At 43.8% G+C, this 18,074-nt stretch overlaps 1 protein-coding gene across 1 annotated transcript; it reads left to right on the top strand.

Moving 5' to 3' along the window:
* Positions 1-308: 308 nt before the first annotated feature.
* On the top strand, positions 309-3,889 carry LOC121531200 (coiled-coil domain-containing protein 77). Its single transcript, XM_041836464.1, has 11 exons — positions 309-350; positions 634-776; positions 879-975; positions 1,127-1,174; positions 1,317-1,389; positions 1,501-1,592; positions 1,703-1,851; positions 2,194-2,455; positions 2,612-2,737; positions 2,987-3,139; positions 3,236-3,889. Exons 1-11 carry the CDS (start codon positions 309-311, stop codon positions 3,380-3,382), a joined length of 1,332 nt encoding a protein of 443 aa, XP_041692398.1. The 3' UTR covers positions 3,383-3,889.
* Positions 3,890-18,074: the final 14,185 nt, after the last annotated feature.

Genomic DNA, 18,074 nt, shown 5'->3' with positions numbered 1-18,074 from the left:
CTGGGTTGTCTTTCCTTCCAGGCCGACGGGCCGCACCCCTGGGGTGGAGGACTCTCCCCTGCCCCCATCACGGAGCGCCTGGCGTACCTGCGCCCCTCCAGAGAGCTGCTGGAGTTCTACAGGGAGAAGATGGCCCAGTTTGATGGAGAACACGAGGACCTGCTGCAGATGTTGGAGAAGTACAGAAGACAGAGGACACCACAGAAGACCAGGTAAATGGTGTGTGTGTGCGTGCGACATGCAGCAGGCATTCATCTGGAGAAGTACAGAGCAACCAGGAGGGTGTGTGTGTGATAAGCCGAAATCACATGGCGAGACGCCGTCAACGGGGTCAAGATTTGGGCGCGAGAGTAGAGCGAGTCAATTCACATACACTGCGTAGCGTATGCCAACTTAATTGTCATGAGAATCCATAATAAACACAGGTAGGCTGCAGTTGTTTTCAAATATGTAGCCTATTTGACTGATAAACCTTAGCTTACTGCCCAATACATTTAAAACTACATCTTTAAACTACATCTTTAGTCTACTTTACATGTTGCGTTTATATTTTTGTTCAGTGTAATTCCAGCGTGCACGCTCATTCACGCACGATTTGGGCTTTAATCCCCCTGTCTCTCCCTGCCCTCCCAGCACAAGCTGCAGTGGGAGGTGCACCAGCACAAGGGGGAGATCTCTGAACTGCAGAAGGCTCTGAGCGACATGCAGGTATACCTCTTCCAGGAGAGGGAACAGGCACTGCGCCTGTACGCAGAGAACGACAGACTCAAGATCAGGTGAGCTCTCATTTGATTCACAATTACATTTAACAATTGCAATTGACATTTCCAGCTTTACATTTCTGAGACATAAATGTTTTCTATTGTCTTTGTGTGTAGAGAGCTGGAGGACAGGAAGAAGATCCAGCATTTGTTAGCCCTGGTGGGGCCAGACGCTGGGGAGATAACCTACTTCCACCGCGACCCTCCACACAAGGTGGGAGGTCACAGTCTCCAGGATCTATTCTACCCCATTGTCACATTACATGACTTCGGACAGGGAGCGATATCTAGTTGGCCACTTGCATAACTATAGTCTGTCTGTCTGTCTGCTGTGCTGTAGGTTACCATAGCCCAGAAGGAACTAGAGCCGAGGATTCTGGATCATCGGAAGACCACAAAATCAAGAACTGGATGTATAAAAGTTAATTTATTTTTATTTTTTAAATTATTTTTCATGACTTGATATATATATTTTATCTGTTATGCTGTTGTAGAAGGTTTATAGGTAAAATCATTCTAGATGGCATTTGGTTAAAATGTTCTCAAACTACCTAGCTAAGAGTTGGAAGATTTTACCTATTTAAGATCAACCGAAGCCTAAGGAGGGGAGCTGCTAAAGTCTCATTAGGTAAGTAGGATTACAGTGGGCTCTTAGCACAAATCAGCTTACAGAAATGTGGAATAATCTGTTTTTGGAGTGCAATATTTCCCTTACTGTGCTGCTTCTGTCTGTGTGCAGAGGGTAACCGGGCATCTAGATCAGAGGAGGGAGTGGTGAATAGAGGAAGCCCAGAGCAGTACAGAAGAGACAACCAGACCTTACTACTACAGGTAGTAACGTATATACACACACACACACACACACACACAAAAGCAACTAATTTATCTCTTTGAACACTCTTGCTGAAAGTTGAACTGGTGTAATGTGCCTACCTATGCAGGTGGAGGCGCTGCAGGCTCAGATGGAGGAACAGACACGTCTGTCCAAAGAGCAGGTGGAGTCTCTGCTGGAGGACAGGAGGATCCACGTGGAGGAGGGACCGGTCCAGCACCAGAGAGACCAGGACCACATCACTGCACTCACTGACAAGTATGTTCACTATCTACTTTACTCTACCACACACCTCACATGCCTCTCATATTCCTCCTACTCTACCCCACATACCACTAAACGCCAATGACAAATGGTATTACATACCACTAGGGCTGCAAAGTTCCTGGAACTTTCAATAAATTCCCTGGTTTTCCAGAAATCCTTGTTGAAGGATTATGAATATCCTGCTTATTTGCTCCTGATTCCGGGAATACTCCAACCAGGATTTTGGGAAAACCAGGGAATTTATTGAAAGTTCCAGGAATTTTGCAACCCTACATGCCACTATCCAGCCTTTATGATTTTCTTACTCCATCTGTCCCTTCTTCTCCCTCCCAGGCTGGAGCGGACCCAGAACCTGATGTACGAGAGCACCAGGGACTTCCTGCAGCTGAAGTTAGAGACGCGGGCCCACGAGAAGGGCTGGATGGTGGAGAAAGACCAGCTGCTGCAGGAGCTGAACTCAAACCAGGACCGACTGGGGGAGGCCAAAGACAGCCACGGGAGGGAGCAGTCAGGATCCAGAGGACCCAGCAGCATGGCCCTGCTCCTCACCCAGCCCCAGCCTGACACACAGCACGTCCACAGGGAAGAGCTCAGGGTGGGTAGTGGTGCACACGCTTCAGATGAGAGGTCTTACATCATTGGGATCATACCCAACACCTCAAATAAAGTAAGGTTTCTTCTTTGAAGTTTTTTGTTGTTGAATAAGTGGTGTTAAGAGCGTTGTTGTGCCCTGTTATTTCCTGTGCCCCAGGCAATGCAGGAGGAGCTGAAGCAGGCCAACTGCCTGACTGAGATGTACAGGGAGCAGTGTGTTACCCTGGAGACAGACCTGGCTCAGATCAGAGAGGAGGGGGACGTGGGCAGGGAGATATTCAAGGTGCGTAGCCACATCCTTATCTGGGGGGAATAATTCAGACTTTCGTATATATTTAGCTAAATAAAAATGATTTTGTGTATTTTTTTGTATTTGTATTTATTAGGGATTCCCACTACTCTTCCTGGGGTCCAAACACCATTTAAGGCACATATAAAACAAAATATAAAACAGTGTGTTGGTATACCTTGTGTTTGTGTTGTATTTGTGTGTGAATTTACGCCACTGTGTTTTGCTCACCTTTGTGTGTAGGACCGGTCTGACAAGATAGCAAAGCGTCTTCAGATGATGACCCAGCGGTACGAGGCCCTGGAGAAGAGGAGGGCCATTGAGGTGGAGGGCTTCAAGACCGACATCAAATACCTCAGACAGAAACTCAAAGACGTGGAGAAACAGCTCTTCAAGGTGAGCATGGGACAAATGTCATATACCTGTGTGTGTTACCTGTTGTATGTTTTTACTTGTATATGTAGGCTCACGTGGGCTACCTGTGTGTTTCAGGTGACCCTGAACGTGGGTCCGAACCAGGACCTGGCCATCCTACACGAGGTGTGTCAGACCAACGCTCGGACCAGGAAGGTCCAGGGGGAGCTGAAGACCCTGAAGGCCAAGATCTACGGGCTGGAGAACGACCTCCGCTACAGCTGAGATACAGCCCAGACTGGCCCACTGGAGACCTGGGTACCGTTCAGTAGGCGCGAAACAGGAAACGCTTTGAAACAGAAATTGAGCATTGTTATTGGACAAGTTCAGGAAGTACAACCTCCTTTTCAAAACCTCTTTCGTGTCTACTGATCACAACCCTGTATTCCCCTTTGACATGCTAAGTTTAAGTTTGACTTTCTGACACCTGATGATATGAGATGCACATGTGCCTATCTAGAATGTCTCACGAATTAGTTTGTCAGGTTTTAGGCCAAGGAGACCTAGGTGTGTATGGTCATTGACAGACAAGTTGTGTATGACATGTATTAAAATGTCATTTTACATTGATACTGTAATCAAATACAAACAGAACAACTTGAACAGTGTGCATAAGTCGTGCACATGCGTCCTACACACTGGTTTTCTACTACTGATTTGTCTATTGTGTGTTGCTATGAAAAAACTACTGGATGTTTCATTTTTATCAATAAATATGTATTTTATCATTAATTAACTGGTCATTGTAATAACTAGATGTAAAATGCACAATAACGTGGGCTAGTTACATAAAACATGTTTGATGTTTCCTCTGAACAGAAACAGACCCCAATCAAAATCTCTGTAAATCAAAAATGTTGTTTAGAAAAAGAGCCCATTGACTCAAATCAATGTAGACATCATCACTTCCATAAAGTAGGTATGCAGTCTTTTGTACCTCAGCAAATCAGAGAGTACAGCCGTAGAGCAGCAGGACCCCAGGAAGATGCCAGCACGATGAATCCACAGTGCTTCAGAAATATAGCTTCCTCACATCTAAGATTGTGTCTTGAGGTCACTGTCCACCAAGAGGGTCAACCTGGCTGGGCATTAAGTAACACGTATGCGCTGCGGAAATACCTGGAAGAGGTAAAGGGGGGCATGTTTACAGAGCCACCTCTCCAGTTCTGGCAGGCAAGGATAGCTGTTTATCCAAAGCTGTGCCCTGTGGCACTGGATCTGGTTTCTGCCCCTGCAGCCCACGCGTTCATGGAGAGAATGTTCTCTGTCTGTGGACAACTGTCATCAGGCTTGAGAAACCGAATGACCACCTCTGGAATGCAGAGTCTTCTTGAAGATAAACCAGAAAATCTTGTTTGGTTGAACACACACACAGACACACACAGACAGACAGAGAGAAGCTGGCTAGCTCTGAACTGATAGTTTTGTGAAGAAGAGTTGTATTGCTTATGTTTTTGCTGTTGCAGCTGTTTTTATTAACCCTATTTGAAGGGGTTATTCAGTGATTCATGTTTAATATTACATAAACAGTATGAACATGGATGCACTCACTAGTGTAAGTCGCTCTGGAAAGAGTGTCTGTTAAATGACTTAAATGTAAAAAAACATAACATGTAGAATGTTTCTGCATTACTTCAGTTGTTTTTTCCTCTTTCTGTCAGGTAAAGGTAATTGATTATTCTTACATCTACTACTAAAGTTTAAAAAAGCATTGGATTGGTTGAAACATGGACAAGAGAGTTTCATTCCACCCATATTTCTTGCACTAGTCTAGGCGCTTATCCTTTAAATCCAAGTCACATTAATATTGATTTATAATTTAAACCTCACCGAACCTATGTCCTGGCCATGGAGTTGTATGGAGTCCTCTAGTGGCCAAAAGCCTGTGCTAGCATGGCAACACCATTGAGGACTTTCGCCATTTTGATTTAGTCAACTGGGTGGGGCTTCCAACTTCATTGGCTGATCCCTCCTGATGACCCGTTTGGAGTCTTGACAGGGGGGTCATCAGGAGGGATCAGCCAATGAATTTTACTTGTGAAGAAGAAAAACAGACTATTTCAAGATGGAGATGGCTTCAATGGCGCAGCCCATGCTCTCACAGACACCATCTTTGATTTGATTTATTAGGATCCCCGACGCCAATGGCGACAGCTAGTCTTACTGGGGTCCGACACATAATTACAAATACATTACAGACAAAATACTTTACAATTGACATACATTTAAAACATTAACATGTAGTGTGTGTGTGTGTGCATCTATCAGTTACACATACATGTCAGTACATACACACAACAAGTAGGTCACATGGGGGAGAGGCAAAGTGTTGCTTTATTTGTTTTTTGAAACCAGGTTTGCTGTTCACTTACATTTACATTTACGTCATTTAGCAGATGCTCTTATCTAGAGCGACTTACAAATTGGTGCATTCAACTTATGATAGCCAGTGGGACAACCACTTTTTTTTTTTTTATGGGGGGGTGGGTAGAAGGATTACTTTTATACTATTCCAGGTATTCCTTAAAGAGGTAGGGTTTCAAGTGTCTCCGGAAGGTGGTCAGTGACTCCACTGTCCTGGCGTTGTGGGGGAGCTTGTTCCACCATTGGGGTGCCAGAGCAGCGAATAGCTTTGACTGGGCTGAGCGGGAACTGTGCTTCCGTAGAGGTAGGGGGGCTAGCAGGCCAGAGGTGGATGAACGTAGTGCCCTTGTTTGGGTGTAGGGTCTGATCAGAGCCTGAAGGTAAGGAGGTGCCGTTCCCCTCACAGCTCCGTAGGCAAGCACCATTGTCTTATAGTAGATGCAAGCCTCAACTGGAAGCCAGTGGAGTGTGCGGAGGAGCGGGGTGACATGAGAGAACTTGGGAAGGTTGAACACCAGAGCTTGAGCTATATACTGTAAGATGGAAAGGAGTTCCATGCACTCATGGCTCTGTATAATACTGTACGTTTCCTTGAATTTGTTCTGGACCTGGGGACTGTGAAAAGACCCCTGGTGGCATGTCTGGTGGGGTAAGTGTCTGTGTCAGTGCTGTGCGTAAGTTGACTATGCAAACAATTTGGAATTTCCAAAACATTAATGTTTCTTATTAAAAAAAAGTATTTCCTCAACTATTAGCCAAGAGACTGGCATGCAAAGTGTTAATATTAGCCCTCTGATTACAATGATGAGCAAAACGTGCCACTCTGTTCTGGACCAGCTGCAGCTTAACTAGGTCTTTATTTGCAGCACTTGAACATATGACTGGACAATAATCAAGATAAGATAAAACTAGAGCCTGCAGGACTTGCTTTGTGGAGTGTGGTGTCAAAAAAGCAGAGCATATCTTTATTACGGACAGACCTCTCCCAATTTTACAACCATTTAACCATGAGTTTACAATCTAAGGTAACGCCAAGTAATTTAGTCTCCTCAACTTGTTCAACAGCCACACCATTCATTAACAGATTCAGCTGAGGTCTAGAACTTAGGGAATGATTTGTACCAAATACAATGCTCTTAGTTTTAGAGGTGTTCATCATGACACAGATACAGAGATACAGAGATGTTATCTCTATCAAAGTCTATGTTGAAGGAGAACCATCTGGAGAGCCGGGCCATTCCGACTGTCTCACTCTCCACTAATGTCCATGGCTTTGGACATTACCCAATAACGCCTTGCTTCCCATCTTTGTGATGAATTGTGAACACATTGATTGAAAGAGTTTAAGCTGGGCTTTAGGTTTACAGCTAATTTGCAGTAGCCTCTGTTGACTTTGGAAAATGGGGGAAAAGAACCAACTCTCACATAATAATAATAATATGCCATTTAGCAGACACTTTTATCCAAAGTGACTTACAGTCATGTGCGCATACATTTTTACGTATGGGTGGTCCCGGGGATCAAACCCACTACCCTGGCGTTACAAGCGCCATGCTCTACCAATTGAGCTACAGAGGAAAGCAAATGCTAAACATTTTAACAGAAAGTTCTTGTTATTTTGCAAATAAATGAGAGGATACATTCAGTCACGATTACAAATAATCCATACTCTTAGAATGTAAAAATGCTGTAGATACAGTGCCTTCAGAAAGTACTCACCCCCCTTAACTCTTTCCACATTTTGTTGTGTTACAGCCTGAATTTAAAATGGATTAAATTGAGATTTTGTTTCACTGGACTACACACAATAACCCATAATCCCAAAGTGGAATTATGTTTTTAGAGATTTGGCAAATTAATAAAAAATGAAAAGCTGAAATGTATTGAGTCAATAAGTATTCAACGCCTTTGTTATGGCAAGTCTAAATAAGTTTCAGGAGTAGAAATGTGCTTAACATGTCACATAATAAGTTGCATGGACTCACTCTGTGTGCAATAATAGTGTTTAACATGATTTTTGAATGACTACCTCATCTCTGTACCCCACACATACAGTACAATTATCTGTAAGGTCCCTCAGTCGAGCAGTGAATTTCAAACACAGATTCAACCATAAAAACCAGGAAGGTTTTCCAATGCCTCGCAAAGAAGGGACCTAGATGGGTAAACAAATAAAAAGCAGACATTGAATATCCCTTTGAGCAATGGTGAAGTTATTAATTACAATTTGGATGGTGTATCAATATACCCAGTCACTACAAAGATACAGGCGTCCTTCCTAACTCAGTTGCCAGAAAGGAAGGAAACCGCTCAGGGATTACACCATGAGGCCAATGGTGACTTTAAAACAGTTACAGAGTTTAATGGCTGTAATAGGAGAAAACTGAGGATGGATCAACAACATTGTAGTTACTCCACAACACTAACCTAAATGACAGAGTGAAAAGAAGGAAGCCTGTACGGAATACAAATATTGAAAAGCACGCATCCTGTTTGCAACAAGGCACTAAAGTAAAACGGCAAAAAATGTGGCAAAGAAACTAACTTTATGTCCTGAATACAAAGCCTTATGTTTGTGGCAAACATAACACATCATTGAGTACTACTCATAATATTTTCAAGCATGGTGGTGGTGTTGTGGAAAATAATCACTATACTTTATCAAAAATCAAAGTTCTTCCAGAGTTTTTGTAGAATCAAGAATTACTTTATTACAATTTCAACAAAGCCAGGCTAATCTGCAGATTAGGCCCCCTCTCTCTCTCTCTTCCCTAGCTATATAGTCTCCTTCACACACACCCTAGCTTAAAATCCCTCCCTCTTCAGTTTCCCGCTCTTTATCGCTCCGCCCACTTCCTTTGTCTATGATGGCGGCTAAATTCGACTTTCATTCAGTTCAGAATCAATAGTAATACAATCAATCAATCCCTTATCTTGCAAAAACACTCAGGTTTAGTTTAAGCTCTCCCGGGCTTGACCTGAAGACTGATTGTTGAACATGACAGGTCCATACTTAAATCTTTCAAACATACACAAACCCCACCCGATCATGCTGTAATCAATCAAGAAGATAGCCCATGAGAGACAAAGGTTTAGCCTGAACTCTGTCCAACCCTGGCCGCTCTTTCCACTTTGTTTGAGGAGAGAGGCAAAAGGGCACAGTCTGGTTTCAGTCTCTGATAAAGTAGGACAGCCATGGATTTGAATAAGAGCGAGCCATTCGACCCTAGGTCAGATTCCCACTTCACCCACACACACAGTGAAATGACCCAATTAAGTTATTTGCCTAGCAACAAAGAATTCTAACTATGTTCATGATTAACCCAGTTTTATCTCATAGTCCACTAAAAGATCTCCATCAGTGGCTGCATCATGTAGAGTATGCTTGTCATCGGCAAGGACTATGGAGTTATTTTTAGGATAAAAAGAAACGGAATAGAGCTTATCACAGGCAAAATCCTAGAGGAAAACCTGCTTCAGTCTGCTTTCCAACTGTTATGCGGAGTGGAACAGGGGAACCCAAGAGCAGACTCAGACGAGGAGACTGGGATGAAGTAACCAAGGTATTTATTGAGACACATGGGGAGATGGAGTGCAGGTCAGGGGAAACTGCTGGAAACCAGGTGCGGAGGCTGCGGGTGGAGCGAGGGGGGTTGAGACAGGGTGAGCAGGTCCGGAGGGGAATCCAAGGGAGTAGTAGAGTGGGGAATCCAGGACAGAGTAGCAGGATGATGAGACGTGGGACTGGAGACAGGGACCAGAGTCAGAGCGGGCAGAACTGTAGCGGAGAGGAAAACAGCGTCAGGCAAGGAAAACAGGATCTGAATAGTAACAAACGGCTAGAACCGTAGACTGACTGAGCAGAGATTACGATCTGGCAGTGTGGAAGTGGCAGGACTGAGTATTTGTAGAGGTCTTGATTATGGAACAGGTTGCAGCTGGTGGGGATCTGCTCTGACTCCAGCACACCTGTCTCCACACACACAATCACACACACACAGAGAGAGAGAGAGAGAGAGGGAGAGGCAGAGAGTACTGGGGGAGTGGCGGTAGGTCAAGGAGACACAGGATGAGCAGTAGAGGGCGTTGCAGGAGCAGATGTGACACCAACAGACACTGGGAGACAAATTCACCTTTCAGCAGGACTATAATCTAAAAGACAAGGCTAAATATACGCTGGAGTTGCTTACCAAGATGACATTGAATGTTCCTTAGTGGCCTAGTTACAGTTTTGACTTAAATCGGCTTGAAAGTCTATGGCAAGACTTGAAAATGGCTGTCTATCAATGATCAACAACCAACTTGGCAGAGCTTGAAGAATGTTTTTAAGAATAATGTGCAAATATTGTACAATCCAGCTGTGCAAAGCTTAGAGACTTATCCAGAAAGACTATAAGAACATCATACCAAAGGTCAAGCATGGTGGTAGTGGTGTGATGGTTTGAGGATGCTTTGCTGCCTCAGGACCTGGATGACTTGCCTTAATAGAAGGAGCCATGAATTCTGCTCTGTATCAGAGAATTCTACAGGAGAATGTCAGACCATCCGTCTGTGAGCTGAAGCTGAAGCGCAGCTGGGTCATGCAGCAAGACAATGATCCAAAACACACAATCAAGTCTACATGAAAATTGCTAAAAAGCAACACATTTGAAGTTTTGGAATGGCCTAGTCGTAGTCCAGACCTAATCCCAATTGAGATTGAAACCCACACGTCACTGAGTTAAAGCAGTTCTGCATGGAAGAGTGGGCCAAAATTCCTCCACACCGACGTGAGAGACTGATCAACAACTACAGGAAGCATTTGGTTGGAGTCATTGCAGCTAAAGGTGGCACAACCAGTTATTGAGTGTAAGGGGGCAATTACTTTTTCACACAGGGGAATTGGGTGTTGCATAACTTTGTTTATGAAATAAATATATAATTGTTGTGTTATTTGTTCACTTATGTTCCCTTTATCTAATATTAGGTTTTGGTTGAAGATCTAATAACATTCAGTATCACAAATATGCAAAAGTAGAGAAAATTAGAAAGGGGGCAAATACTTTTTCATAGCACTGTATATATAAAAACAAACAGAAATAAAAACTCATATTAAATCACAAAACTATAACAACCTTGGTGTTACCTTCACACTTGCCTATTATTAATTAGCCACAGTCCCTGCCAAGGCTGTGCACTAAAAATACCACTGCCCACTGGCTGAAACTTGAAAGAGCTGGGTGGGTGTGGTTTGATACTGATTGAAAGACACAGAACATAGTGAATGTAGTACACACCACCATGATAAAGTATGCACTGTCTGTCTGTACCTTGGCTTGGACAAGCCCCTCTCCTCACACAGAATGGGACCAGTTCAAGACATGACTGTTTGAGTTGTGACTGGTCAGGTCACTGTATCAATGCAGACTAATCCCACTAACTAACACATCTTAATGATGGAATTGACATTAGGGGAAACGGTGCCACTGTTCGCACCAGCACTTCTGCTGTTGTTTTTGTTTTGTGGACGAAACAGAGGTGAGGTGCATCAAGCTGTGGTGAAAAATAAATTGGTACATCATCGCGTGTGCAATGATGTCTGAGGGAAAAAACGTTGTTTGTTGTTTGCAGTAACTTCTTTGTTGTTGTAATATCCCAAATGGACATAGCAGTTTCACCAGCCTTAAAGACCTACCATAAAGAAAGGAAGGGTGTTCTGGCATGTAGAACCTAAGGCCTACACATATGCAAGGCGTACACATATACACCATATACCATACATTCTCAAATTCCACAAATAATAGAGTCCACATGTCCCCTGGCCCTACTGCACTTAGCCATTCATCCTTCTGTACCCACAGGGCCAAAGCTGTTTCAGGCTCCTCTTGGACATTGATGGTGTGCTGGTGCGGGGCCACACACCCATCCCTGCAGACAAACAGATCTTCAGGAACCTGGTGGACAGGAAGGGAAAGTACAAGGTGCCCGTGATGTTTGTGACCAATGCAGGAAACTCCATAAGGCAGCCAAACGCTGAACAACTGTCTCACTTGCTGGAGGTGGAGGTGAGGGATGCATCTTGGTCATACTGTTATATTGCACCCAACAATCCTGCACTAACTGGCTTTGTGCTTCACTGATTGTTTTGTTTGTGTTTTCCCCTGCAGGTGCCTCCAGACCAGGTGATGCTGTCCCACAGTCCTTTGTGTATGTTCAGTCAGTATCACAATGTGTGTGCTGGTGTCAGGCCAGGGCCCAGTGCTGGAGGTGGCTCACAAGTATCCTTACTAATCTCCAGGCAGAGCAGTGATCAAGGAGTCGGTGACTCTCCATGACATATGAAGAGAGATAGATTACTTTAAAAGTAATCTACACAACAGAGCAGCAGTGACTCTGTGTGAGATGTCTAGACATAACCTTTCAGTCATTTAAAGGTGGTGAATAGCAATAGACTATAGATTAATACGTCTATATTGTCTTCAAAATAATATCCTTTCACAGCCAATTATGTAAAATGTACACAGACGTAAATACAATATAAGACCTCTATTGGGCACACATTCGTTTTCCTGAGCAATTCAATAAGACAATAAATATTTTATGTTATTTTGGCCTCAACTGTAGGACAGTTTAAAGGGGCAATCTGCTGTTCAAACAATAACAAAGCAGTTACCATGCCACTTTCCGTAAACAGCTGAGGGATGGGGCTGGAGAAATGTAACTGACTTGAGAGTCTGGAAATGCTGCTTTGATGTGCCGGCAAGAAGCGTTGATAATGAAGGGGATGTGCCCTCAGACTTCAAGAAGGCACCCTACGCTGGTTGGATAGGACCGCCCCAGCCTTTCCGCTTCCTCCAGCCAGCCAGCCCTTCCAGGTTAACAAACACAGTAGCTAGCTAGCTAGCACAACACTTCGGACACTTATCATGAATAAATCAAATCAAATCAAATCAAATTTTATTGGCCACATGCGCCGAATACAACAGGTGTAGACATTACAGTGAAATGCTTACTTACAGCCCTTAACCAACAATGCATTTATAAAAATAAAAATAAAACAACAACAAAAAACAAAAACAAAATAACAGTAGGGAGGCTATATATACAGGGGGGTACCGGTGCAGAGACAATGTGCGGGGGCACCGGCTAGTTGAGGAAGTTGAGGTAATATGTACAGTGGGGAAAAAAAGTATTTAGTCAGCCACCAATTGTGCAAGTTCTCCCACTTAAAAAGATGAGAGAGGCCTGTAATTTTCATCATAGGTACACGTCAACTATGACAGACAAATTGAGAAAAAAAATCCAGAAAATCACATTGTAGGATTTTTTATGAATTTATTTGCAAATTATGGTGGAAAATAAGTATTTGGTCACCTACAAACAAGCAAGATTTCTGGCTCTCACAGACCTGTAACTTCTTCTTTAAGAGGCTCCTCTGTCCTCCACTCGTTACCTGTATTAATGGCACCTGTTTGAACTTGTTATCAGTATAAAAGACACCTGTCCACAACCTCAAACAGTCACACTCCAAACTCCACTATGGCCAAGACCAAAGAGCTGTCAAAGGACACCAGAAACAAAATTGTAGACCTGCACCAGGCTGGGAAGACTGAATCTGCAATAGGTAAGCAGCTTGGTTTGAAGAAATCAACTGTGGGAGCAATTATTAGGAAATGGAAGACATACAAGAACACTGATAATCTCCCTCGATCTGGGGCTCCACGCAAGATCTCACCCCGTGGGGTCAAAATGATCACAAGAACGGTGAGCAAAGATCCCAGAACCACACGGGGGGACCTAGTGAATGACCTGCAGAGAGCTGGGACCAAAGTAACAAAGCCTACCATCAGTAACACACTACGCCGCCAGGGACTCAAATCCTGCAGTGCTAGACGTGTCCCCCTGCTTAAGCCAGTACATGTCCAGGCCCGTCTGAAGTTTGCTAGAGTGCATTTGGATGATCCAGAAGAGGATTGGGAGAATGTCATATGGTCAGATGAAACCAAAATAGAACTTTTTGGTAAAAACTCAACTCGTCGTGTTTGGAGGACAAAGAATGCTGAGTTGCATCCAAAGAACACCATACCTACTGTGAAGCATGGGGGTGGAAACATCATGCTTTGGGGCTGTTTTTCTGCAAAGGGACCAGGACGACTGATCCGTGTAAAGGAAAGAATGAATGGGGCCATGTATCGTGAGATTTTGAGTGAAAACCTCCTTCCATCAGCAAGGGCATTGAAGATGAAACGTGGCTGGGTCTTTCAGCATGACAATGATCCCAAACACACCGCCCGGGCAACAAAGGAGTGGCTTCGTAAGAAGCATTTCAAGGATCCTGGAGTGGCCTAGCCAGTCTCCAGATCTCAGCCCCATAGAAAATCTTTGGAGGGAGTTGAAAGTCCGTGTTGCCCAGCGACAGCCCCAAAACATCACTGCTCTAGAGGAGATCTGCATGGAGGAATGGGCCAAAATACCAGCAACAGTGTGTGAAAACCTTGTGAAGACTTACAGAAAACGTTTAACCTGTGTCATTGCCAACAAAGGGTATATAACAAAGTATTGAGAAACTTTTGTTTGGGTAGCCATGATTAGCTGTTCAGGAGTCTTATGGCTTGGGGGTAGAAGCTGTTGAGAAGTATTTTGGACCTAGACTTGGCACTCCGGTACTGCTTGCCGTGCGGTAGCAGAGAGAACAGTCTATGACTAGGGTGGCTGGAGTCTTTGACAATTTTGAGGGCCTTCCTCTGACACTGCCCGGTATAGAGGTCCTGGATGGCAGGAAGCTTGGCCACAGTGATGTACTGGGCCGTACGCACTACCCTCTGTAGTGTCTTGTGGTCGGAGGCCGAGCAGTTGCCATACCAGGCGGTGATGCAACCAGTCAGGATGCTCTCGATGGTGCAGCTGTATAATTTTTTGAGGATCTGAGGACCCATGACAAATCTTTTCAGTCTCCTGAGGGGGAATAGGCTTTGTCGTGCCCTCTTCACGACTGTCTTGGTGTGTTTGGACCATGATAGTTTGTTGGTGATGTGGACACCAAGGAACTTGAAGCTCTCAACCTGTTCCACTACAGCCCCATCGATGAGAATGGGGACATGCTCAGTCCTCTTTTTTTTCCCTGTAGTCCACAATCATCTCCTTTGTCTTGGTCACATTGAGGGAGAGGTTGTTATCCTGGCACCACATGGCCAGGTCTCTGACCTCCTCCCTATAGGCTGTCTCATCGTTGTCGGTAATCAGGCCTACCACTGTTGTGTCGTCGGCAAACTTAATGATGGTGTTGGAATCGTGCCTGGCCATGCAGTCATGGGTGAACAGGGAGTACAGGAGGGGACTGAGCACGCACCCCTGAGGGGCCCCCGTGTTGAGGATCAGTGTGGCAGATGTGTTGTTACCTACCCTTACCACCTGGGGGCGGCCCGTCAGGAAGTCCAGGATCCAGTTGCAGAGGGAGGTGTTTAGTCCCAGGATCCTTAGCTTAGTGATGAGCTTTGAGGGCACTATGGTGTTGAATGCTGAGCTGTAGTCAATGAATAGCATTCTCACGTAGGTGTTCCTCTTGTTCAGGTGGGAAAGGGCAGTGTGGAGTGCAATAGAGATTGCATCATCTGTGGATCTGTTGGGGCGGTATGCAAATTGGAGTGGGTCTAGGGTTTCTGGGATAATGGTGTTGATGTGAGCCATGACCATCCTTTCAAAGCACTTCATGGCTATAGACATGAAGGGCGCATAAATCATCATACACATGTGGTCCTCTGTAGCTCAGCTGGTAGAGCACGGCGCTTGTAACGCCAAGGTAGTGGGTTCGATCCCCGGGACCACCCATACACAAAAACAAATGTATGTACGCATGACTGTAAGTCGCTTTGGATAAAAGCGTCTGCTAAATGGCATATTATTATTATTATTTTCTGAATGTTAAAACAACCCTTTTACACTAAAATGAGTGACATATTAGACAAATACAATCTGTAAAATGTTACAATCTTGTGGCTAGCAAGTAACAACTAACGTACGCTAGCATAGCTAGCTAGCAATGTTAAGCCCAAAGCCAGCCAGCTATAACTTTAGCTTGCTTTCTATCAACTTGAAATCAGCTAGCTAATCAAATGTGTGTTTTAGTTATACCACAGAGTTTATAAACCCAGAGGCGCAACATCGTGAGACTTCTGGGAACGCTTGCGAAACAGACCAAGCAGACCAGGCCGGGGTTTGGGGTTTGAGAAGTAAATGAGTGAAGTGAAAAATTGTTCCTTAGTTGTTTATTTTCTTGAAATCTAAAGGCACAACCTACATACGAGCCAATGTCTTAAGTAGTTGAACATGTTATTACTCCAACCTTGTGAAATGGACAAACAGACACATTTTCATTTAAGTTAAAAACAACTTTATAGCGACGGAGTAACCTTGATTTGACGGCCTGCACATGCGCAGTTAGGCGCGAGGCGACCATTAGACCGGATGACGTTTCTGCGCATGAGCTTAGCAAGCCAAAGTCGCCATGACATCGCCTACAAGTGTGATCAGGAATTTCTGTTGGAGAAGCAGTTTCTGCCTATGTTCATACTGTACTGTCTTTGGTTATACATTTAGTAGATAGCTTACTAGTTAGCTAATTATAGGCTGAATATTTCCTTACTCCACTGAAGGTATTAATTTTCCTTCTTGGATTTTCCTTCTTGGATGTCCTCTGTTTACATAGTACAATGTGAATCAACCATGCATTCTACAGTAGCTACTACTGCTGTAGAAAGTTTCCTCCCTGCCCCCTCATTTTGGCAATGCACGTAGTAACCTGAACATTAATAGATTATAGTCTGGCCCAAAAAGATCAGACTACAGCAAGTATGACCAACAAAACCAAAAGAGATATGAATCATCTTTCATGAAGTCACCCTAAAATGTCTATCTAATGCAACATTTACTAACGTAAAGATATAAAAAAAACAGAGAGCATGTACAAAATGCACTTTATTTTACAGGATGATATAATGCATGAAGCAAATGTGGAATGACTTAGTGAAATGTGAAGGTTTAGACCCGGAGAAGATGTAGAGAGAAGATGTCCCACTTGGTACCCTGGTTCAGCCTCAGAGTAGCATGACTCTGGTTCTGATTCTGGATAGCTGAACGCCTGTAAATAGTGAAAGCATCTTTTTAATATCTATGGTACAGTTTTTCAACCATAACATTGGAAAACACTCAGAGGGCTATGAGTTTTTCCAACTTGAGACTAGGGCTGTAATTCTGTCAGCCAGTGATTGTCAAGCAAATATCTGCCGGTCTCACGGTAATTGACCATTAATTAACATAAAAATGTTTCGCATCTCCTGACTTGCACGCATAGCCTACAAGCCACTGATGCAGACCTTTGGAACATCTACATTAAAAAAAGTATAATAAATCAATTTAATATAGCCTACACAATAAATCCATTATTTATTTTATACAGGTCTAAAGAAACATGATATGAAGAAATTGTAGTCTATTTCAGAAGAACAGAATAGCATACTCTGAGTTGTCCTTATGTTAGGCCCTGATCTGGCGATGCCATATGGCTGTGGGCTACACTAGCTCATTTAGCAGACAAGATTTGCTTAGAATTCCGTGGCATTACTTTATGAAGAATACAATTGAACATAGCTGAATAAAATAGAAAGGATATTTTCTCCAAACGATTTCCGAGGGAGTACGCACATGAGACTAGTCTGTGTTGAGCGGTTTAAAAAGAAACAGATCCACCTATATGCCTAATTTAGAGTTATTCATGCAACTTTAGTTGTGATACAAACGTTGGGCTGTATGTTTTGAATTTTAAAACATTCTAAGGCTGAATGATACGTCTCTAATTATGATTTGAAAAAAGTAGCATGAAAGGCATGAGCTCTGCTTTGTTTCTTGTGCAGGCTTCACACTTCATCAGTCTCTCATTCACAATTTGACAAGCACTTGATAATATTTTCACCAGGCCTCGAATTTCCTGGCAGCATCCCCCTTGTGTGGACAAAATGTCCCTTAAAAAATCCATGCCTTTTGCGGCCAAAGTGGCCATTGTATCCTTGGGCTGAATATAATAATTATTAGCGACAGTACTGTTATATCTAGCCTAGTTGTAGAAGAACGGACATCTGCACAGTTTCACATTGAACATCACTCTGTCGTTTAATGACATGTGCCACGCATTCTGACAACCCATTCATCCGTAACGCAGCACACTGTCGTAAACCATAACAACGTACAGTACGACGTACAGCACGTCGTACCATACATAACATTTCCCCCCCCTTTCCAAAACCAGGGACTGGTACCATATATAAAATGTCCATAGGGCAAGAACCTAGAGTGATACCTGTAAGAAATAAACATTAACCCTTAAACGGATGGACTCTCCAAACTAGCCAGTTCAGTCCATTAACCTGGAGGTTGACTAAGACACCTAACGGAGCCTAAGAATGAAAAGAGGTTAAGTAGTCCCCCAGATAAGCAGGGCGAGTTCGTGCCCGCATAGGCCTTTCTTCCACCGCCACCGCCTGTGGCTCCGGCCCTTGGGGAACCCACAGAGGCTGGGGCT

The sequence above is a fragment of the Coregonus clupeaformis genome, chromosome 19 (genome assembly GCF_020615455.1).
Source record: "Coregonus clupeaformis isolate EN_2021a chromosome 19, ASM2061545v1, whole genome shotgun sequence".
In the NCBI taxonomy this organism is placed as follows: domain Eukaryota; kingdom Metazoa; phylum Chordata; class Actinopteri; order Salmoniformes; family Salmonidae; genus Coregonus; species Coregonus clupeaformis.
The sequence above is the reverse complement of the archived record's forward strand: the minus strand, read 5'-3'. Positions and strand labels throughout refer to the sequence as shown.

Coding starts and splice junctions, on each gene's coding strand:
- LOC121531200 (XM_041836464.1), top strand. CDS start 309: ATGGCGAGACGCCGTCAACGGGGTCAAGATTTGGGCGCGAGA. Junction 976..1,126: donor ACCGCGACCCTCCACACAAG/GTGGGAGGTCAC, acceptor AGAAGGAACTAG/AGCCGAGGATTCTGGATCAT. Junction 1,593..1,702: donor ACCAGACCTTACTACTACAG/GTAGTAACGTAT, acceptor CTACCTATGCAG/GTGGAGGCGCTGCAGGCTCA.